This window comes from Amblyomma americanum, chromosome 7 (assembly GCF_052857255.1).
Source record: "Amblyomma americanum isolate KBUSLIRL-KWMA chromosome 7, ASM5285725v1, whole genome shotgun sequence".
Classification (NCBI taxonomy): Eukaryota; Metazoa; Arthropoda; class Arachnida; order Ixodida; family Ixodidae; genus Amblyomma; species Amblyomma americanum.
This window is the reverse complement of record NC_135503.1, coordinates 146,530,833-146,554,111: the sequence shown is the minus strand read 5'-3', so window position 1 is coordinate 146,554,111 and position 23,279 is coordinate 146,530,833. Positions and strand designations below refer to the sequence as shown.

The 23,279-nt window shown below is 45.1% G+C and overlaps 1 protein-coding gene across 1 annotated transcript in view; it reads left to right on the top strand.

Moving 5' to 3' along the window:
- Positions 1 to 23,279, top strand: part of LOC144098155 (sushi, von Willebrand factor type A, EGF and pentraxin domain-containing protein 1-like) — a 112,868-nt gene that overhangs the window by 73,461 nt on the left and 16,128 nt on the right. The window contains exons 16-19 of the mRNA XM_077630682.1: positions 973 to 1,161; positions 11,151 to 11,341; positions 13,119 to 13,251; positions 16,134 to 16,244. Of these exons, the coding sequence (XP_077486808.1) occupies positions 973 to 1,161; positions 11,151 to 11,341; positions 13,119 to 13,251; positions 16,134 to 16,244 (624 nt within the window). The remainder of the gene's footprint in view (positions 1 to 972; positions 1,162 to 11,150; positions 11,342 to 13,118; positions 13,252 to 16,133; positions 16,245 to 23,279) is intronic.

Sequence of the window (23,279 nt, the reverse complement as noted above, 5' to 3'; positions counted from 1 at the left end):
GTTGAAGTGTCCGTGGTAAAGTAGGTACAAGAACTTCAGCCTTGATGATATTTCAGCCTTGATATTTAAAGGTTTGCGGAACAGGACGATAGCGGGAAATTCACAGGTGAAGATGTGCATGCTGCTTTTCAGCGGTACTACAAAATGTAAAAAAATTTTAGCCTTTGGACGTAAATATTTCGCCCCTCCCCCCTCCTCTTTTGTATAGCTTGTCCTGATCCTATCTCTCATACGCAATTTCGTAAGCGAACTGGTGCGTCACGCTACATGACCACTAATGAATGTCTCGTATCTGCCTTCAAAAGTACGTATGCTTTGTGATCCTTACGAATACCCGATAGTCTTTTTCGCTGGAATGTTACAAGAACACGTGTTCGACTTTATAGTGACTACAATGAATGGTTTTGACGCAAAATAAGCGCACTTGAGAAAAAGCTCCGTCTCAGGCCAAACGTTGCCGTCACAAAATAGGGCAGATTGCCAGCGGCGTTTATCTGTTTCCTGACTTTGTATTCGGCTAATATATGAGAAAATAGTCGATTTATACTTTGGAGACATCGTAGAACCAACAAAACGGAAAAGGAGAATGGGTAGAGTTCATTACAGAGAGAGGGGATGAAGGATACTTACTTATTTGATTCTATAGCTAGAACTCACGCCATTCACGAGGTGATCAAATATTTTTGGGGAATCCCTAAGGTGGAGCAAATTTTAATAAGGCAGCTAATTACTCATTTGCAGGCATCTGGTGGTATTAAACTTAAAATATATTTCCTTCGATATATATCTATTGTATGAAATTTTTTGGCACAGCACTTCTGTCTCGTATAAATAATCTCTTGGATTGACAGGGACAATTGCGTCTCATTTCATTCATTCCAAGCTGCTGTAATATGAACCTATAAAAATACTTTCTTATTTTTTGTCAAATTTGATCACATTTTGTTTTCATGTGCTGAAACGGTTGTGTAGGAAAAGAAGCCTGCAGCTATTTCCAAGTGCCACACGGCCAAGTGTCCTGGAGCCGCTCAAGCGGTCACTTCTTCTCGCCTGGCGATATTGCCAATGTAACCTGCGATCCTGGATTCCGTATATATGGCCCGGATCACTTATTTTGCGATGATGATGGCCAGTGGGACGACCAGCTACCTTCTTGTATCAGTGAGTGCCTCTTCAATCAGTCATACTTGTAAGGGTCTTGTTTCCCCTGCTGAATGGCATTGCTCAAAATTTGTTTTTTATACCTACAGAGCTTTTCATTATTTTATCGCAGTTCTTTTAATCCCCCTACTAATCATCATTCTTCCATACTCCTTTGTTATCAGGAATCATTTTTGACCTAGGGCCAAAGAACCGTATCAGGTACTTTTATTGGTCTGTAGAGCGTCGATAATGCGAAGAAAGTCTTACATGAAATGCAAAGGGTAAACGCGGCTTGTGAGAATTAAATAACAGCAGATTTGTTGAACGGTGGTCGGAACATTGTGTTAGATGAACTTGCCCCTCTGCATATCTAGTCCCACATGACCGCCACTGCACCGCAATCTTAGAACCCTAACATGATATTAGTTCGTAAGAAATGGGACGTGAATGACTTCAAAAAATAGAAACTGATCAGCTTCGTGTGCGGTTTTTGCAATGTAATTATTAAGATAACCGCTCATCGAATCTGATTAACCTTAGACTTCAGTCAATCAGAGCCCCGGGCTTCCTTTCAGAGAGGCTACTGATCAACTGACCATATTCACACTATCAACCAGGTGATAGAGAAAAGCGCTGAACATAATGATGATCTATATATACCCTTCAGAGACTGGGGTAAAGCATCCGAGTCATTTACACCTGAGCAGTTATGCAGCCATTGCAAAAGCTGTGCGCATAAGAGGTGCAGTAAGGGTTCTAGAAAACGTCTAAAGCGGTTGCACACCCACCGCACTTTTTCAGAGGAAAAGTGATAAAATGAGAGGTCATAAAGGGCATCAGGGAAAAAAAACACAATCTCGCCGGCAATATTCACCGCGTGTTTACCGGTGTTATTACGAAAATTGAATTGGGAAGAATTTTGGATAAAGGTTTAGTGGAGAATACCTTAGTGATCGGTCCACTGATGATATCGCCTTACAAAGTAACACAGGAAACTAATTGCAACGCGTATCGAACACTAAGACAGGCAGAACAGAACGATGGGTCTTACAATTTATACGCAGAAAGCTAAAGTAATCCACAAAATTTTCGCATCAGAACAGCAGTGGCTAGAGAATATATCTACTTAAGGAAGGTATTGATCGTAGGTTCTGACCACGAGAGTGAAATAACTAGGACAATAAGAATGGGGCGGAGTGCATAAGACATGCACTTCTAGGAAATGAATAGAAGTTTACCAATATCTTTCAAGACAGAGGTATACCACAGCCAGAGCTACAGCTGAATCCTATCAACACTTGCCTATGGGGCAGAGACGTCGAGGTTAATAAGAGGGTTGAAATTGAATTCAGAGCAACGCACCGAGCTACGGAAATGAAAATGATAGGTGCAACGTTAAGATATGAGTAGAGAGCGAAGTGCGTCAGAGAAAAAATGCGAGTTACTAAAATCACAGTCGAGATCAAAAATAAATGGGCATGGCACGGCATTAAATGCGAAGGACAGGTAACCGACGGTTGCTAAAGGTAACAGAGTGAATTCCAAGAGTAGGTAAGCGTAGCAGAGGCGGGAAAGAGTCTGGTGGGTGGATGAGGTTAGGAATTTTGAGGTGAAGAAATGTCGAAGTTGGCCCAGGACAATATTAATTGGAGAAATTGGGCGAGAGATTTGTCTTGTACTGGACGTAGTGAGGTAACGGTAATGAGAGCGAAGTCCAAGGATGCTCTTTAAGCGCAGTTTGTATTGCAGTCTGAGGCTTCTGGTTGTCAGATGACATTGCCTCAACATCAAAGGTCTGTTTCAAATGATAGGTGGTTCAATTTGTCAGCATGTCTTTTTGGAAATCTCAGCGTATGCCTTTGTGGAAATGAACTGAACGTGTTTGTTGCATTGAAGGTCACAGGTCTTATATAACCCGCCAGTAATTTGCACATATCGAAATTGTGAGGTAGTACAGAGGTATGTTTCTCTGCATAGTAATACCTGTGGTGGGGAACCTCGAAAAGCTGGTGAATGATTCTAATTGTGAGGTGTTTAAAATTTAATTAATTATTGTACTGAGCGGCCTAGTTCTAGTAAGATAACTTTTGTTGGCTGTTAGTAACAGCCGTCAATTGTCAATAATAGACGTCAATTGAGTGTGCTGGACAAGGAGGGTCTTCTCGCTTCCAGGGTCCCTATGGCTTGCTCCGCCGCTTCCCACCACTTTATTAAGCTAGGCGCCTACCTCTGAATGTTCAAAACTAACATCGGAATTTACTTCAGCAAAAAACAGGTAGCGTTACTGATGCGTTTTGGTGCCGTTCGTGGCATCACTGACGTGCTTCGTTGAAGCATCCGATGTGCTCTCTTCTTGGAAAAGTGGCCCACAAACTGCGTATTACTGGAAAGTTAATTCGAGCAGTGTTCGAGCTTTCCGCTGTTAGTGATGCCCTGAAAGTGAAGCTTCGGCATTATAATAGCCTATAGTCGTGCCCATATTGTCATTCAAATGCACTTGCCGCATGGTTATTCAGTCAACACAATCGTTTTCATATCTATTAGTATCTTTTAGTGGACGCTGGAAGCCATAGGGCTGTTGAACCCATTTTATCGAGCGCAAAAGCCTCCACCCTAATGTCATGACGAAAATAAGGAAGGGGCGTGCAGGTGTTATAAAACCAACTGAAGTAGTCTCCTTCGCAAGCAGTATTCAGCAACAGTTATTTTTTCTTTATTTCCTTATTTCGTCATTGCCGTCTTCCGCAAATACTTACGTTCCGGTTAGTCGCGATCATTGCAATAGCACTGAAATGGATAAAAATGCGACGAAAGGTTAAAAATTACGGCCGCTGAGGTAATGCCTTATAATTCAAGGTTGCCTTGAAGTAGCGTTATGAACTTCATCTTTTTCATGCCTTAGGCTACTAGCTCCAGTCCCACAGCATACACTTTTTCGACTTTCGCTTGCGACATCAGTGGCATCAGTGGCAGCGGTCTTGATTTGTCACATATGCAGACAAGGGAATTCGCGTATCTTTTTTACTGCTTGATTTTCACAGCAGTTTATCCTTGTAAATGTGTTGTACAGTTTAGCGGAAAGGAGAAAATTTTCTTGTGCTGTGTGTTGGGGCTCTCCAGTGTTTTACTTCTTCCGTGCGGTTTCTTTCTGTCGCTTCACTTGTCTATTGAGTACTTAAAACTCCTTTTCGCACCAATCGGTCAGCAAAATGCTGTTATCAATCCTGCGCCCACTTCTACTCTAGCGTCTCGCTACCTTGGTTTCAAAGGACGTGTTCTGTTAGCGTGAATGCGCAAATGGGCGATTTATTTTTCAATGAATGTCGTTTTCTAAAGATTCATAAGGGATCTCTGCTGGGTAAAGCAACGGTGCTCCAGAACGATATTTGTGCCTCTTGTGAACAAGCTAAAACCTTTTAACGATGGAAAGCGTAAATAATTGTTAGTACTTTTATAGTGGTAATATTACAGGGCGAAATAATTGCTGAAGTATCCTAGACTAAATTATTTTTGTAGACAAAATATGAAATCAGGCAACCACATGTCGCCAGTAGGATACCAACCTACGTCCTCCGCACGTACCGAGCAGTGCGCTACCAAGAGAACTAGGGGAGAGGTTTTCTGCCCTTCCATCACCAAGTGCACTCATTCAGAGTCTTCGCCAGCATCACATCTAATTTTAAAGGCAAATGTAGAACCGCAGTCGTGACCTAAAGGTATACCACACGCTTCGGGAGGGAGGGAGTTCGACTCCCGCTGCCGGTCGACGATGCTCTAGTGTCTTGAAATTGGTACATGGTCATCCCCGGCCTGTTGCTCGCCTTTTCAAGGTGAATGGCCTGGGAAAGGAGCCTGCGAATTTAAAGCCTTTCACTCTGAGCTTGAACACGCACTTCTAAAGAAATAGGGCCACATTGGTATTTACCGCACAAGGCGAATATCAGCCATTCGCAGATAATGTTCCATGGAGAGAGGGTGAGATACACAGCGAGTGCCTCACCCGACCTACGGGTACCCAGCGGCACTGGGGATCGAATGCAGCACCTCCCGAATTCGAGGCGGATGCTCCAACACAAGGCCACCGCTTCGGAGTCTTTTTCTGAGAGCTTTGTCTTGCATGTGGCGGGTAAGCTACGGGGCCAAAACACGCCGTCGCTACCTACGCTGCGGTAGTTAATTTCTGCTTAAATTATATATATTGTCAAGTAGTGGGGGCGGTAGTCGAAGTAGAGAGGAAGGCGGCCAAAAGTTCTAAAAGAAAATAGTTTATTGGTGCTGAACTGCGCCCAGAACGGACTGCATGACTCGGCGTCGGCCAAAGCAACAAGCGTGCTCGGCGGTCGTCGAACGAAACCTACGTTGAAAACATGCTTGTGATCTCGCTTAGGTGAATTTTCTGGAACTCATTCGGAGGATCGAAGGTGTCACGAACGTCGGATACTTCGTCGAAGAAATCAATCGTCGTTCCTCTTTAATGGGCTGGTAACCTTCCAATGAAGTTCGTCGTCAGCACTTCGGCTTGTTCTTTGCGAAACTGTATAATGCCTCTTGCGATGCCGATTCCTCACTCTAGAAGCAGCGCCTTGTTCTCTTCGATGAGATTTTCCATGTTCTTGGCATCCGTAGCACCTACGGTGATCATGACTCTTGATCGAGATGGGACGCTCACTTGCTCATCTTACGACACTTAGAGCAGCATGCTGCTCCATGGTCGTTGTTGAAGGGATGGTTTCGTCCGTCGAAAGCGTGATGAGCTTCGAACGCAGGTCGATGATCGCCTGATGCTCATTAAGGAAATCGATGCCGAGTATCACGTTGCGAGAACATTGTTGTAGCACTACGAAGGTCGAAGGATAGGTATGTCCCTTGACAGTCACTCGCACTGTGCATCGCCCCGATGACGTAATCCGGTGGCGTCCGGCGGGGCGAATTTGTGGGCAATCCCAGGCGGTCGTGATTTTCTTGAATGGCGCGGCGAATGTTCCATTCATCACCGAATAATCGGCGTCCGTGTCGACTAGAGTGGTAACTTTCTGGCCGTCGATAGTCACTTCTAAGTCGGATGTCCCGGCTTTTGCGTTACACTTGCTCCTCGGCGTCGGGTCACGGCTTCGTCGCGTATGTGAATCGTGAGTAGGGCGTTTCGTGAAAGCTTTTCTGGATGGTGGCGTCGTTTTGAAGGCGGTTCACGTCGTGTTCAAGGTTGCCATTGTGTACGGCGTCGGCGTAGCGGGTGCAGCTTCATGCGGCGTAGCGGATGCAGCGTCTCCATGCGTTGTAACGGCGGGGTGCAGCGTCTTCATGTAGTGTGGTCGGTGGAGGATCGTCATTTCAGCGGTGAGCAACCTCACCTCCAAAGGTTGCTTTCCTTAGTTTCCCTTGCAGGGGCTGGGGGACCCTCCGCGAATAGCCGCTGCGTAGCTGTGGCCCGGCGAAGCAAACCTTGCGGTGTACGGCGATGGGGAACGCGACAGACGGCTTGACGACACGCGCTCCCCTCTGCGCAGGCGGTTGTCATTTTAACGCGATCGCTGACCGAGCAGCGGTCTTGGGCAGGCGATGGCGCTGCCGCGCAGGCCAATTCGTCTGTACGGGCAGTGACAAAGTATGTGGCCACCATAGCCACAATGAAAGCACAGTAGATGGTTGTCGGAAGTCCTGCATTCGTCACATTTTCTATAGCGTCGCTCATACACTGGACGTGCGGGAGCTAGGGGGACTCGTTTTTGTAGAGCTGGTTCCCGTCGTAGAGCGCTTGGTGTGTCTCGTCGGGGCGCGAGGTTGCGTAGTGCGACGGCGTATGTCATGGCCTGCGGTTATGTGGTCGTCGGGGTGCCAAGTGCCTGGTGCACTTCTTCCCGCACCATTTCCATGCGATTCGCTGATTCCGGCTGTGGGGAGGATGGCAGCAGTCGCTGTAGCTCTTCGCGGACGATATCACAGATGATGTCCCGTAATCTGTCATTGGTGGTCGTTGAGGTGTCCGCATGGCCCATAGACACCCCGCATGGCCTGGGGGGTGTCTGGTCGTTTTTCCGAAACCTGATGTCGAGGGTCTTCCCGATCATAGAAGTTTTAGTTGTGAACTCGGCAACCGTCTTGGGCGGGACCAATCCGGCGAAAAATTCTTCTTTGACACCGAGCATCAAGAAGTGCACCTTCTTCTCATCTGTTATGTAAGGGTCAGCACGTCGGAACAGATGTCAGGTCTCTTCGACGTGCACTAGGACGGTCTAATTGGGCAGTTTGATGCACTTTTCAAGCACTAATTCTGCCTGTTCTTTGCAAACTATGCTTGAAAATGTTTTCAGGAATTTTCAGAAGCCGCGGTGGTTCAGTGGTTAGGGCGCTCGGCTACTGATCCGGAGTTCCCGGGTTCGAACACGACAGCGGCGGCTGCGTTTTTATGGAGACGAAACGCTGAGACGCCCGTGTGCTGTGCGATGTAAGTGCACGTTAAAGATCCCCAGGTGGTCGAAATTATTCCGGAGCCCTCCACTACAGCACCTCTTTCTTCCTTTCTTCTTTCAATCCCTCCTTTATCCCTTCCCTTACGGCGCGGTTCAGGTGTCCAACGATATATATGAGACAGATACTGCGCCATTTACTTTCCCTAAAAACCAATTATTATTATTATTATTAGCTCTTTCCTAAATTTCTTCCACATTGGCAGGGCAGCGCCGTGGTTCTCGTACCAGCTTTCAGCTGGGCCGTTCAGGAAGAAAATGGCGTACTGTAGTTTTGCTTGCTCGAACCATCGGATGAATGTCGCCACACGCTGAAACTTGTCTAACCATTGCTCGGCGTCTTCATGGAGTAGACCACTGAATACAGGTGCATCACGTGGCTGTTCAAGAACGAGCGGTGATGATGCAGCGTCACCCACCATCTTCGGTAGGAATGCAGGTGCATGGTGCAGCACCTCCACGAGATGTCACGTACTGGTGACGGCCGTCGAAGCAGACAGGAAGGCAGTCAAAAGTTCTTCTAAAAGAAAACTGTTTATTGGGGCTGACCTGCGCCCAGAAGGGACCGAATGACTCGGCGGCGGCAAAAGCAACAAGCGTGCTCGGCAGTCTTCGAACAGAATGCTCACCGCTCTCAGCCGTGCCGAATTTAAGGCTGATAGCGAACGTTCGAGATTAAGCGCGCAAAGTTGCTAGAACATTCGGGAACCAGGTACAATCGGCTCCACCTGGATGCAATCAATCGAGATAAATTTTGTCGCACCTTGCATCCACAAATAAAGCGGCGTGGCGTCAGCTCTGAAAAAGAAACAAACGACACAAAGATTCGTGGCAATGTATATCGTCAACATTGGTTTTTTGAAGCTGAATTGTTAACTTTTAACGTTAGAAAGTCAAGGAAGAAGCAGTTTTGTTGATTATGGGGAAAGTGCTGGACATATCTTTTTGCAAGAACCTCCCATAGATGGCGCCTGCTGCGCCAACAACGCAGTAACGTTTCTATGGGGAGAGCAACACTCCAGACGGCCAGGTGAATCGCTGTGGACGTCGAACTATCTGGTTGGAATGACCAGTTAAGGACGATCAGCCCCTGTAGCCTTCCCTTCATTGCCAAGAAACGCTGTCACCGAGTAAAACTGAGTGCTGAAGAATGAGCCTCTGCAAGCATTTCATTGATGCAAAGATTTTAAAAGCAATATTTAAATACATTGAATAGAAACTGTTTTGGAAGCTTCGTAGGAGAGAGCAGTAGACGCGGAATTGAAAATGCGATGAATATTAGCCAGGAATGTAAAAAGTTTTTTGTCTTTCCCACAAAATGTACCAATTGTTACATTCAGTCCTTAATTTCTTACAATTAAAGAATACTGAATGTTCACTTGTTCGCTTCGTTATAATCGTTACAACGCTATTTTTTCTATGAACCCATAGGTCTCACTTCGTTCGTTATCTAGTGGCGAGGTGTACCGCAAGGGCGGACTTTTCGTTTCCTTTCTCAGTGCAGACCTACGCGCCAATGCGGCCCGCCTCATATCAAAATTGCTTTCGTACTTGTAAAGAGCTCTCCTCTTCACCCAACAAATTGGCTCCCGGTGCGCAGATTTAAGACAATATCTTCCCCATACGTAGGTGACACAGGGATAGTCACCGGTAACATGACATCGGACGCTTGCTAAAGCATGTCCGAGAGAAAGAATGTTTTCTGTCAGTGCATTCATTCAGAAGCAGTTATATAAAGAAAAAAAAACAGAACATTTTGAAGTGCGTTCCAAAAGAATGGCTTCAACTTATTGCGACAGCACCCCCTTCGCCGCTCTGCAAAAAATGGCACCTTTGTCGCGGCGGCATTTCTAGCTCTGAGGTGCTTAAGGAGAGATATTCGCTCGCTCATCGTGAGTTGAATTCCTTGGCCTAGGAGTCTGTGTGCCTTCCTTGTATAAATCAATACATACGGGAATGCAAGTTTTATTTCGTAATTATTATATTATTGTGTCTGTTTTGTCTTGCGGTTCTGCAGCGGTGCTCCTTTTTGTGCTGTTCAAAAAACTAGCCGATCCACAAGCTATAGTAGCCAGCGGGAGCATAAATAAACGATTTTTATCATAAGCAACATACCTGATCAAGGCTGCTAACCAAAAAACATAGTTGCCATTTTCTGTTCGTAAATATGGGCGACATGTATATCAAACTAAAACCTATTCTTTCAGGATATTGTATATGATAGCTTCAGGCCAATGCATGAACAGTTGTAGACTAGCTGAAAATTTTTGTTCGCTAGGATTGCTCTGACGACCCGCCGAGGCAAGCTTTAGCAGCATTCACATGGTTTTTGTCTGGATTGAATGCTCTTTTTTAGCTGCAGTTGTTACAGCCTGCCAACTCTCAAAATATGCGGACAAATGATGCCCGGGTGGGCTGGTCGAAAAATAGCGGGTTCTATCCCGGCCGCGGTGGTCCCATTTCCATGCAGGGAGCATGCTAGAAACCCGTGTACTCTGCGATGCTATTGCGCGTTAAAGAACTCCAGGCGGCCGATATTAGACGCAACCCTCCCTAAAGGCATCGCTAAAAACGTCGCATTGGGCCTTAAAGCCCACAAAACTAAGCCGCTCAAATGATGCCCGATTGCAAAAAAAGTTGCAAAAGTTCAAGAAGGGTAATCCTAAAATTAAGATACGTATTCAACCGGAGCTGCTCCGATCAGCGGAATGAAACGAAAAGAAAAACGTATGCAGTCTCTATCAGTCTCCGTCGATAACGTGTCGCATACATTTCCACTGGTGTCGTTCTGTTCAAGCAAACATAATCGATCTGTTCTGTTAAAAAAATTCAGCTTTGATATGAAATTTCAAACAAAAGCTAGGTTTATGCGCCAGCAATGCTCTTAGCTTTGCAAATGGGAGCTTCTGCATGATAGTGAATTTCTGGTTATTTTACCTCAATCGAAATTGACGCAGGAACCAGGAAAATAAAAACTAATATGCAGTGAGGACCGCTAGCGCCATGTAGACCGTACACTTACGTCAATAGCCCCGCGGTGGGTGAGTGGTTATGGCCATCGGCTGCTTACCCGAAAGACGCGGGTTGGACCCCAGCCGCGGCGGCGACTTTCGACGGAGGCGAAATTCTAGAGGCCCGCGTACTGTGCGATGTCAGTGCACGTTAAAGAATCCCAGGTGGCCGAAACTTCTAGACCCCTTAACTACGGCATCCGTGGTAACCTGAGTCGCTTTGGGATGTTAAACGCTCAAAAAGCAAACTTACAGTTATAGAGTGATGCTTCGATAAAGCGAAGATAACTTGCGAACATGAAAACGAGCGTGCTTGCTATAGGTTTGAGCGAATCTTAAAAAGAGCTTACGTAAACACTTTTTTAATTTTGGAAATGCCAAACGCTTTCAGGCGTAAAATGATGCACTACATAGGCAAGGCACAAGGCATACGTGTAGTACTTCTAGAACCTGTTCTTAGCCTGTGAGATGGTCACTGAAACAGGACAGCTCGAATCTGAAGGTCTGTATTAATAAACTTCTTTCGCAGGTGAGCAGAATGGCTCCAAAGGCCTACAGGCAGCCATGTTGTCGGATCCAACCTGTCTTGAAGCGGAGATCGAAGTCACGGACATGGCTGACGACGGCTTCTACATGTACTTCCTTCTCGATTCGTCGAAGAATGCTAACCAGGAAGGCTTCCGTAAAAGCTTGATGTTATCAAAGGTTATCACGCGCAAGGTATGCTGATCCCTATGTGTTCTCTTTTCACGACATAGCGTAGCTGTATTTTCTCTACTAGAAATGTTCTTCACATAGCTTAAAAATTTTAGGGTCTGTATACATGCACCATCAGACTTGCACAGGCATATGCGTCGGTATGAAAGCAGGATTAGGCTAGTTAGTTGTACGTTGTCTTAATCACACAAAATAACAAGCAGCCGTATGATTTGTAAACGCGCGGTTGTCTTCATCGGTGTATCTGACTCTCGGCCTTGGGTTGACTACACGATGTGTGCTTCCGGAGAGCAGTACTACTTTGTGGAGCTCGCTTTCTGGTCTCTCTCAATAGTGCTGCGGAAAGCGACGAAGTGTTTTGTACGTTCTTGGAAATTAATAATTAAACACCGAAAATGGGGACATAACGGAAGCGGCGGGTAACCAGCACCACAAGCGAACTCCGGGATTCACCACGTAACGGTCTGACAAGGTCTTTGCCATTACCTCGTTGTACGACTAATTAGCGCAGCTGCGATTGATGTTGGTTTCAATGCGAATACCTAGCTTTGCATAAATTGTTGTTTCCTTACCACAATGACACTCTCCTGCACTTCAGCTCTTTGGAACGAAGCGCTCTTCGCAGAGCTCCACACGTGTTTGAGGTGAAGGGATGGGACTTTGAGATACGCCTCAAGCCTTCATTCAGATACGATAAAAATATTTACTGTCATAATATTTTAACGCGATAGCGTTCCAATATTATAACAGTAACAATTTTTATTGTGGTCTCTTAGGTCGGCCTCTTAGGTCGCGTGACCTTGCGGCGTCATCACAACCAGCCTACAGCATTGTGACAAATCGCCCACCATGGCCGGTGGCAGTTAAATTAAATATTGGTCCTTCTGGAAGAGCAACCTGGGTCGCACAAGGCCTACCGGTGGCAGCACCTGCCATTCGAGGGCAGTGGCGCATCAATTACTGCTGCACCACTACGCAGGAGTGATGTGAGCACTCCCAGGAATCATGAATGTAGAGTAGAGAACGACCAGTTCTGCATATATAGGGATTTGCCCATTGCGCTGTCGCGTCATACCCTTAAGGTGGAGCTTAAAAGTCCCTTCAGCGTTTGACTCGTCTAAAACACTCTGCTTTTGCAAACGTCACCGCACACGTCACATCGCTCTCTAGCGGAATAAATGCTGAAGTTCACATTGGGGTTTCTAGGGTTTCATTTTGCTACTTTCGATGTAAAGAAAATTATTATCTGCACCTCTTTTAAGGTTGAGAGAGTGATCATGACCAATTTCGACGCCAAGGAATGAAATGATTTGTGGTTGTGTTTTCGCACTGATAATTATGTTGCATGGCTGCTATTCGGCGTTAGTGATTTGTAGCAATAGCTGCACTACGCCACCTCTTCGAGCCTTCAGCCTGGCCACCATGGCCACTCCTGGTCACATGGTTGGTGACGTGGTTGGCCACATGGTGCGGAGCTGTTGCTGCTGTCGGCGGCGCGGCGCACCGGTGAAAGCGAACTGCATCAGCTGTGCGCATGTGCCGTGTCAAGTGGGGCGAAGATGAAGAAGGAAAGCCCCGAAAAACGGAGCGGCAAAAGACTGACTTTGCAATTCGACTGAGACAGTTCCACTCGGCCAGATGTAGCTATCGCGTCACTGCAGGTTTAATGAGAGCTAAACCACAGCCATTTTTCAGTATAAACAGCCAGTGAGCTACTCCGACTGTAGTGTTCGTGTTATATAAAAACATTGTAAACTCCTGCGTTCCTTTCCCGTGGTAGATGAAAATGCGACGTGGTGCCCATCGGGTTGGTGCCATTGTCTACAAGAGAGAACCAGAGCTTGTTGTGGACCCTTTGGCAGGAAACAACGCGCAAACTGCCCTGGAAAAGCTCGGACATATCAATCATACTGGTAAGCACGTATGCTTATTTGCACACTTTAAATGTATCGTTAGGGTCAGAGATCATGTTATCTTATAGACCCAAGTTAACGAATGTGAACGTGCGTCAGTGTCTTACTGTCTAAGATTTTAGTGTGAAAGCACTATCTGACGCGGCGAAACTCAACCAATAATATGTAAATAAAACAAATAAAGTAAATATGGCCGCGACTGGGTTTCCAACCTGCAGCGGCGCCAACAGATCAGCTTCGTTGGCCATTGCACGAGAGCACCAGCAATACACTTGCATCTGCGGCGCGAACAGATCAGATCAACTTAACGTGGGAGAGGGCTTAACCGGAGTCTATTGTCGTCGCCAGACGTGCCGACGACCCAGAAAAGTAAAACCATGAGCCAGCCAGGCTAAACACATGATTTAGCATGTCTACTTGGTTAGGCTACGTTGAAACATTAACATTTTTAAATGCTACGACGTAGCGCACAGCACGGGTGATTTTGCTCTTGCCGATCAACGTAAATTTTGGACAAGCTTATTCTTCTACGGGACCGTGTTTCCGAACGCAAGTTTTTATGCGTCATAACATTCAACTATAACAATCACTCCATCTCATGCCATCGGCAGACTCGCATTTGTTTGCTATGAACGTTTTGATATCGCCAAAAACATTCCCCTATTGGTTTTTTATGGCAGTCTTAATTACTCGATGCGAACGATGGACAAACAATAGCAAGGATTGAAGATTACCTTGTATATTTACGTAACAGTACCTTAAAATATTTGATAGTTTCCTCACAATTAAAACTGATATCCAAGATTCCTGGACTTGTTCTGCTACCAAAACCTTCCGGTTTATAAGCCGCCACCGCGGCTGTTACTGCTAGCAAGGTGGCATTCAACAGGCTCTGATTGGTCCACTTTAACCCACACGAAAATGTGGTCATGCTCAAGTCTTCTTTTAGTCCTTAAATGCATTGCTAGGTTGTGCTTAGCCATTTTCGCGCGCGAAAAACACTTTCGGAATTCTCCCAGATACCTCATTCTGGCTGATGAGACTGGCTTTATTTTGTTGAAAGGTGGAATCACTTTGGGTTCATGCCACCGGCTCAACAGTCTCAAAGAAGGATGTTATATCATTTCTATCATTCCGAGAAATGCTAATTATGTTGACGAGTGTTGCGTGGGTCCTGGAAATAGCAAGTGACGCAAAAATAATCGCACTTTGCGTTGAGCTCCTACTTAATCAGTGTGCGTCGAATGCTGGACCCGCAAGATTGGGTATCCCTCTACTTTCCGAAGATGACAACGGAACCCGACAGCGACGAACATGAAATCATAAAAGAACAACACGCGGATATCCTCAGACAGCCGGGTATTTTACTTTACATTGCTCGTCCTGCAAGAGGAGATGAGCCTGCGACCCGATGTTCTCTGATGTCACACAACCACCGCATGATTGCTGAGTAGCTCATTTTCTCAATTATCAGTCGCTCGCTAGCGTGGCAGAAAAGATGGGTCACCCGAAGCACCATAATAAGAAACTTCGCGACTGTCGCCGCAAACTTTAGCGCTCGCGTACTAAAGTACATCATCTGGCTAGTTGGTCAACCAGCGGGTCTGGTAACAGGTGAGTACTAAACAAAGGCGAATACTAGACACAGCATGGTATTTTCAAAATATGTGTGAAGGAAAAAATGACTGCGGCGGATATGCAGTTCACAAGTGAGTTCCGAAAAGAAGTTAGTCAGTAGTAAAACATAACAGCCACGTGTTCACCATCACATCTACGTCAGTGGTCCACACCGCTGCCTAGAGTGGTCGAACTGTGTGCAGTGTTGTGCATTTATGACAGTCGCTGGTACATGGTTGGTCCGATACAGCTTTTAAAGAAACTAGTTATTAAACGCGATCCATGGGAATGTGCATGCACGCTAAGGTAAGTTTAGAACTCTAGGCCGCTCGCTAATGAAAAAAGTGTACTCTCCTGTGCGCTGATCCAGCGCTCCAGACAGGTGGGTCTGCGACTGCACTTTCCTCGACAAAAACGGCAGTTCTTAAACAGAAATTATTGCCTCAAACGTTCTCAAGCAAATGTGATGACTGCTCCACTATTTTACTTTACTAGCGGCTTTCAACTTCTTTTTTGTGTCGACCCTTGGCACTCTATAACTTTCGCAAGCATTGTTAGAATAAATTTAAGGTTAAAGTCACCGCCACAGTGTGTCCCATCTTCGGATTAGTATTTGTGTGGTACACTGTTTTTTAATGCACGCGCAGATGGCACTGAGATCAGGAGATGCGTTGCCGTGAAGCCAGAGCCAAAGTGGCAACGGTGGGAGGACCCTGACTGACGAACTTGTGATGCAGACAGGATGAGACAGCGATACCGATATCAGGAAGTGCAAGCCCAGGAACCGGAAACCGCATTTGCAAGAGAGAAAGGAAGCCCTGGCGGTGCCACTCGACCTTTTGAGCGCTCCCTCAATCACAATATGTCAAGTCGGACGGTTTTATGCGCTATGCCTGCGACGCACTGTACAAAGTCAACAATTTTTGTTTGGTAGTTGCGCGCTTGATTGCCTCATTCATTAAAAAATTCGCGTTTAAAATTGATCGAGCAAGCAATTCGGGCTAGCATTTGCACATTCTTGCACCAAAACTGGGTAGGGTTTTTGCTCTTTTATTTCTAGGAGTATATTTTGAGACAATGTAGAGTACCACATGTACGACTGAGACTTATATCTGCCAAGCATACCGTATATGAATGAACAGTGAGACGCAGAGGCAAAAACCTCGCACTGAAATGTTCCACCTATTACTAGGACAGTATGCCTCTTTAACGCTATGTTTAACCCAATCGCCTCTTTTCAATTTGATGCATTGTATCTCTTTCAGGCGGCTACGGGTCTCTTAAGGCTGGTCTTCAGAAACTGCATGAAAGCATTCGAACTGTAAAAAATGTCACAAGTGGTGATGCTAAATTCCTTGCCTTCATTATGATCCACGGTAAGTGTTTCGAGCCCACGTCGCAAACGCTTGCATCTTGTCTCTTTCAGTTCCTATCTTATATCCCTTTATTTACCAAGGAATGTTTCAAGTCTTATACGTGAAAACGGCACTCTTCACTTCGCCGCCCGGGCAGACACAGCTTGCTTTGCGGACTTCATCCAGTAATGCAAAGTATGCAATCCTTTTTGCAGTCATTCTTCGCGTATACCAATGTATCTAGCAGATGCGGAACAATACTCGAAACCTATCAGGAAATTTATTGAATCCCTAAAGGAAGCATATAGTGTAAATACAAATATTTGTAATGGAAAAAATCCTTCAAATGAAGAAGCAATCTATACTGCGGTTGTTTTGCGGCCAGGATTACGTGCTCAAAATTGCAATTCCTTCAGTTTCCTGCTCTTCCTCCTCAGAATATTCACTATTTACGTTGTCGGCAGGGTGTTGCAGATTCTAAGCAATTTGAAGAAAAGGAGAAAGCTGAGCTGAGACGAATTTTCTGGACAAGCGGTGCAAGAAATTCGAGATGGCTACATCTACCTAACTCTCCAATTCTTCCTCAGTGGCCTTATGAGCACTTCAGTCAAGCAGGAAATTGCTTATGTGTAAACAAGGACTAGTCGGGATTTCGTCTTCTGCTGTGGTTACCCGAATAAGCGCCTAGACCACTTAGGCGAAAAGCGCTATCACTTTAGTTTTTTTGTTTTTTGTGAGTTCCAGCAATGCATATATGTTCGTCTATCGTCGTGGTAAAAGCGGCGCATTATTTTTGCTCCCGTGGCTGTGGTTTATCAGCGGCTCAGTGTCAGACGTACAAAACGAAACTGTGTGCAAGATCCGACGTCGTTCCTAAAAATAGCAAGCTGCGGCAGTGATGCAAAGTTACGAGGAAAATGTGCTCAAAAGCGAGCACAGTCTATCGTGTGAGCAGCATGCATTTGTGCTCCATCTTTCCGTACATGCGTTTGGCGCCAAACTCTAATAAGTAGAAGCCGACGGCGAAAGGTGCTGGCTGAAACACCAAGGAACATTGAAACACACAGTTTAGACATATCAAGGTGCCGCCTCCTTGTCCTCTCAAGTGGCCTACTCCCTTTCTCTGACATGGAAAGGGCATCATTCGAACGCGCCGCATCCACCGGCACAAACCAAAAACGATGGCTAAAATTTGATTTTCGTTGCTTTGGCACTCGGCACACACCTGTAGCAGAGGTTTAGCGATCTTATGAAGAGCGTATGTTGCACCGGTGCAGTAACAACTTCAGTGTTGTTCATAACGGCGGTAATTAATGGGCTGAATGGAAGCAGGTCAATTTGCTCGCTGCACCGTTTCAGCGTTAGGTAAAGCTCACCGAATTATACGGCTGCACCATGTTCACTCGTTGAAGTGCTTTTTTGCCGAATAAGTTGATATTGTGCCTTAGATAGAAAGGAAACTTGAGCACAAAGCGCTAGACATGGATAGTGAGCGACATCAGACGCATTGCAAACAGCAAAAACACGTCTGTGCTTCCACTTTAGAGCCACGTGGGCTCAACCGAGTTACGAAACCATCGCATGTCCTCGTAGGAGCGTTGCATTAACCAAGTGCCTGCTTGCCGCGCCTGAGGATCGCCCGCCGCGGTGGCTCGGTGGTTAGGGCGCTCGGCTCCTGAGCCGCAGCACCCGGGTTGGAAACCGACCGCGGAATCCGCGTTTCGATGGAGGACAAAGGCTAAAGGCGCCCGTGGGCTGTGCGATGTAAGTGCACCTTAAAGATCCTCAGGTGGTCGAAATTATCCCGGAGCCCTCCACTACGGCACCTCTTTCTCTTTTTTTCTTTCACTCTCAAAAATGGCCCAAAACTTCACCGTGTTGAACAAACACTAGAGAAACACTGATTTCGAAATCCTAACACTAGTCTCTGACATTAACTTTAGATCGGAAACAACGCGTCAAAGAGACGACCAAGAATCAGAGACGCGCACACACATAGCGATAACAACTGAAGGTATATTGCATTGCTCGCAATAAATTCAAGAGCAATAAAATAAAAAAAATGGTTGGTTTATGGGGTTTAACGTTATGGGGATAATGGTTGGTTATGGGGTTTAACGTTATGGTTGGTTTATGGGGTTTAACATGATCTGTTTTTAAAATATGAAATCCTGCCAATCTATAGTTTAAACAATTATAGACTTTTAATGATATATATACGCTCTTCACAAAGTGGTGAACATTATATTAGTTATCTGACAAAACTTGAAAAAAACACACATATCCTGCAGACTAGACATAAAGAAAAGTGCCGACGCCTAGGGCATATTATACCAAGCAGTCTCTTTCTTATACTGTTCCATTATTATTAAATAAATTGAACAAAGAATTGTTTGACCCCTTTCAGCATTCAAGTGATGTTATTAAGCGATTTTTTAGCAAGATAACGTAATATTGCACTCAGTTTAAACCTATACCTGTTATTATTTTTTTCCTTTCCCCGTGGCCAGTTATTTGTTTTTCTAATACCTATGTTTGTGCTGCAATGCATAGCGCTGCTTATTTACAAAGTGTTTTGTTATTTTGTTTCAGTGTTTATTTGGAAAATTGAAAATCTCTGCCTGTGTACTGTACTGCTAAGTTGATAAAGGGGGCAGGACCTCTGTCAAGCTTACAAGCTTTTAGTCCTGCCACCTTCTCTGTCCAAGAGAAAAAAATAAAGACAATGAATGAAAGCGACTCAGGCTATGCGGGACAAATTAGTTAAGGGCTCTGTAAATTTCGATCACCTGGGTTCTTTATTGTGCGCTGACATCGCAAAAAATAATGAAAAATAATAAAATAAAAACAATGTGAGTGCGAGCTGAAATCCGTTTGCCACTTCTTATCATCATGAGTTTCCAAGATATTCTATTTCCTTTCTTTTCAGTGCCATCAATAGGCTGCTTACGCATGTCGTGCCTTTCTTTTCTATGACGTAGGCTTCATAAAGCTCGTCCTTGTGTTGGTCATTGTACTGCCTCAGAATCTGGCATGGTCGAAAGTGTGGAATGCATTGTCTAGCAGACACGTATTTCTCCAGCGTGCTGTTGTATCCCGTCTCGATAGTATTGGCATGTTCTCTTAGGCGGTCGTTGGCGCAGTGTCCTGTTTGACCTAAATAAGACGCTCCGCAAGACGGTGGGATCTCATACACCACATCAGCATGACGTTTGATGAACTTTTTTCATGCTGCTTATTACCCCGCGCTCGTTTTTGGCCTTAATCGATTATTCCCCATTTTGCATAGCATATTCAGCTGTCGGGGCTCGGTTAGGATCCGATTTACTCTAGCCCGCCCTACTATTCTACTATTCCTTACTACCCTATCACCTACTATTCCTTACTATCGCTAAGGACAACTCTTAAGGTAAGCATGGCAGTAGGTCATTCTTGGACCGCGGAGCATAGCATGAGCACAGGGGATCCTAGCTTACCAACAACCGTAAGTCAAGGTATTGGAGTTGACCTTCGTCGGGCAATTCTTTTGTCAGTTTAACGTCTCCCAGGTTTTCGAGAAGAACTTTAAAATGGCATGCACGTCCCTAGCTGGGTCCTGGTCGGATATTTTTTAGATCATGAGGAATTCATTGACAAAGTGGAAACTCCTTATTACGTGCGTGCTGTGCAAAGCTTCTTTCAGCCGACGATCGGAGCGTGCAAACAGAAGATCGCTGAGTAGAAGTGCAACACAGGAGCCGATGCACACACCCTGCCTTTTCCGCACGAAATTGCCAGACTAAGTCAGCTGCAATAGTTTTACTTACGGTGGTCCGTAAGCAAGGATAGCATGTGCCTGTGCTTTGCTCCGCGTCCCAAGAAAGGTCTACAGCAGTACTCATCTTCGCACACAAACTTAGTAAAAAGAGCAGTAGCTACGGGTGCTCTAAAGAATGTCCTTCAGAGCTCGTGCCATCAGCAACAGCAAAAAAGCATAGAAGCACCCCTAAAACCTTTACGGGAAGCGTGATTCCCGGGCAGCCTCATTTCCAGCCTCGGCTTCCGGTTTTTGATAGAACTTCGCCAATGAGATAAGCCTTCACTTTGAGGACGAGGCACCGGTGAGTGGGAGGAGGGTGCGATGTGGGAAGAGTGGCAAGAATGGGGAGCGTCGACTTGAGAATATTGACCAGGGTGGATGGCTACTAAAGAGCCACAACCGATTGACTTACACCACCTTCATTAAAAATACGCCGTCTCAGAAGGAAGGAATCCGGAGGGTGGGAAGAGTGGAGAGATTGCGAACGTAGGCTTGTGAGGCTGTGAGTACACGTATGGGGAGATGTGACTGGTTGCATTATATGACAGGTTGGGTTGACCTGGAAAAATTAGAAGAAAGCAGTTGAGCGGCAGGGCAGAATGAAACATGGGCAAGGGAAAATTAAAAAAAATATTAGTTGTGAAGAAAGAGCCAAAAAAGTAAGTGCTAAAGCTAAGAGACCATGAGAAATAATAGTAGGAGATGCTGGACATAAATTAAATGTAGACGGAAATTAACGACTAACGACAAAAATAGAGGGAAAGCAAATGAACAAAAAAAGGCCGTCACCGACTGGAAGACGCTAAAGTCACAAGCGTTAGCCGTTTGGTTTACCAGACGAAGAAAACGAAGAAGAACGTGCCCGTTGTCCAGTTGCACACCCTCAACATACGTCGCAAACGGAATTTGCTTCGCTTGGGGTGGTCAAGGTGGGCTTAGAATCCGACTTGCGATATGGTAACGCTTGAATTAGTAGTTGCATGTATGCATGCAATGTTTTCCTATTAGTTATTTTTGGTTTCGTTTCTATACCAAAAACCACATGAATATATTTGATTACCAAATTCGTACACAACTGTCCCCGGATGGGTGCCCTTATTGTCGGATGGTTTAGATGAACGAATGTATGCATATACAGCGTTCATGTATCGGGGGCAGTTTTCCTCCTGTTATAAGATATTTTTTTGGGGGGTAGGGGAAAGGGATGGGAGGGCACAACCAATTTTAATTGCCGCCATCTTGGATTTGAGAAAACAAAACTATGCCGCCATTTCGTCTCCTGACATCATAACATAGTTCCACCCACCACCTCTACCAATCATATTGGACCATGACGTCATCATTGGCACGCGGCAGTTGCTTGTTTGCGCAGTGCTATTGTAGATGGCGCTACAAGTTTCTATACGAGGTGTGCGCCTTTCTAGTTGCCGCCACAGATGGCGCTGTGATCCCGGCGTGGTAGCAGACCCCAAGAAATCTCGCAATGTGATGAGTAAGAGGGATGCTCTTAAACTTAACAAGGAGAACGAACTAGGGCGTTTTTTTTTAGAGTAGCGGAAGGCAAATTTAAAACAGGAGTGGAATAAGTTGAGGTGCGAGACCAAATCTTTTAGGGTGTAATACCCGTGGTCCCATATAATGTCGTGAATGCAGTGCAGGTATATCAGTGTTTTTCTGTAAATTAACAGGTCAGGTTGGCCCTCCAGTAACCACATAAATATTTTTGTCTAAGCTGCGGCGAAAGGAGAGCCCACAATTCTTCCAAATACTTGAACGTAACAAAAAGAATCGATCTCAAAATAGTTCAACGTGAGTAGCAACTAAAGTAATGAGAGATGCAGTAAATTTTTATGCGGCCGTGGACTTTGAATTTGAGAGTTGGAGAGCGTGTCGATCACTTCATTTATGGAAATATTTATGTATCAAGAGATGACGCCAAGCGTAATCAGTCTGCTATCCGCTTGGATAATGGCTTCGTCATTAAGTGATTCTGTTATTCGAAAAAATTGCCGTTAGTCCCGCAAAAGAAGGAATGTGGCTTGGGATGTTTGTAAGGTAGTGCTTCAGAAATATTGAAAATTCTCTTAGGAACATGGTTGTTTAAAATTATAGGCCTGTGTGGAACAGCTGCTGTAAAGAAGTCTTTCGCAGAAATCTAGTAGATTTTGTGAAGCACGTAAAAATTTCCTGCTAGTTTGTTTGACCAATTTAAGATGTGTGATTGCGTGATTAGTACCCTGGATAATAGGTCTGCCAGTTTGTTCACAATTACATGGCAGAACCCCAGGTTGGGATCAGTGTCTATTTTTGTTATATGGCAAGAGTGACTGAGATGCCCGCGGCCTCTTTTGCGTAATTTTTTCGTTTGTACGATAATTGTGCTACAGCCTTTGTCGGCTGTTTTAACAATATCACGTCTAGAAAGGAACATAATTATCAGCCTGTTGTGTACAGGAAAATTTTCTTAGCTTTGAATCTCGCTTTTGTTTCTCTGTAATGTCCTTGGGACAAATTTAATATAAATTTCTAGTTCGGTACTCTGCTCCCTTTCTGCCGACCACGTTCTGGGCGCTCTGAGAGCGATAGAATTACGGCTGGACGTTTTAGGTTCGTAAACACGTGTTGACCACGTGCTCGAGGTTGTAGGTAAACTAGGATCCCAGCTATTCTATGGATTCGATGAAGTGGTACTTAATACGCATTCTTTGAGAAAATTCTAGTAAATCTCGACGTCGATGAAGCTGACATTCGTTGAAACGGTTTATAGTTGCCCAATATGTGAGACCATGTTCCAGAATCTGCATGCCGTTATGATTTAGGGATTTCGAAATATGAACTCTATTACTGTCATCATTTTCCTACAGTGTCAACGGTGCATATTCTGGTTCCATCAAAATGGAAGGCCGGTGATTTAACTGTGTGAATGTGCCTTTTTTAGTGGAAGCTTATATCGTATACTATTATATTGCTGTTTATCACAAAGGTCAAGTTCCTTTGCTTGCCTCAAAATCTGCTAGTGCCTGCCGTTCGGCTGTTAACAGCGGTATTTTGCTTAGTCGGTCTTCAACCCTTTTTCACGCTATATTGAAAGTTATGTACAAAAGCGAACTCACAGCTTTTTTCCAATTCTAGCACTGATTGCTTTGCTTCCTTTAAGTTTCACACATTTCACGTAGCAAATGAGCTTTTTTATCGATATAGTGAACGGTGTTCACGACATTTTGCGAAAAAGAGCGGGGTGGCACGTCTTCCACCTC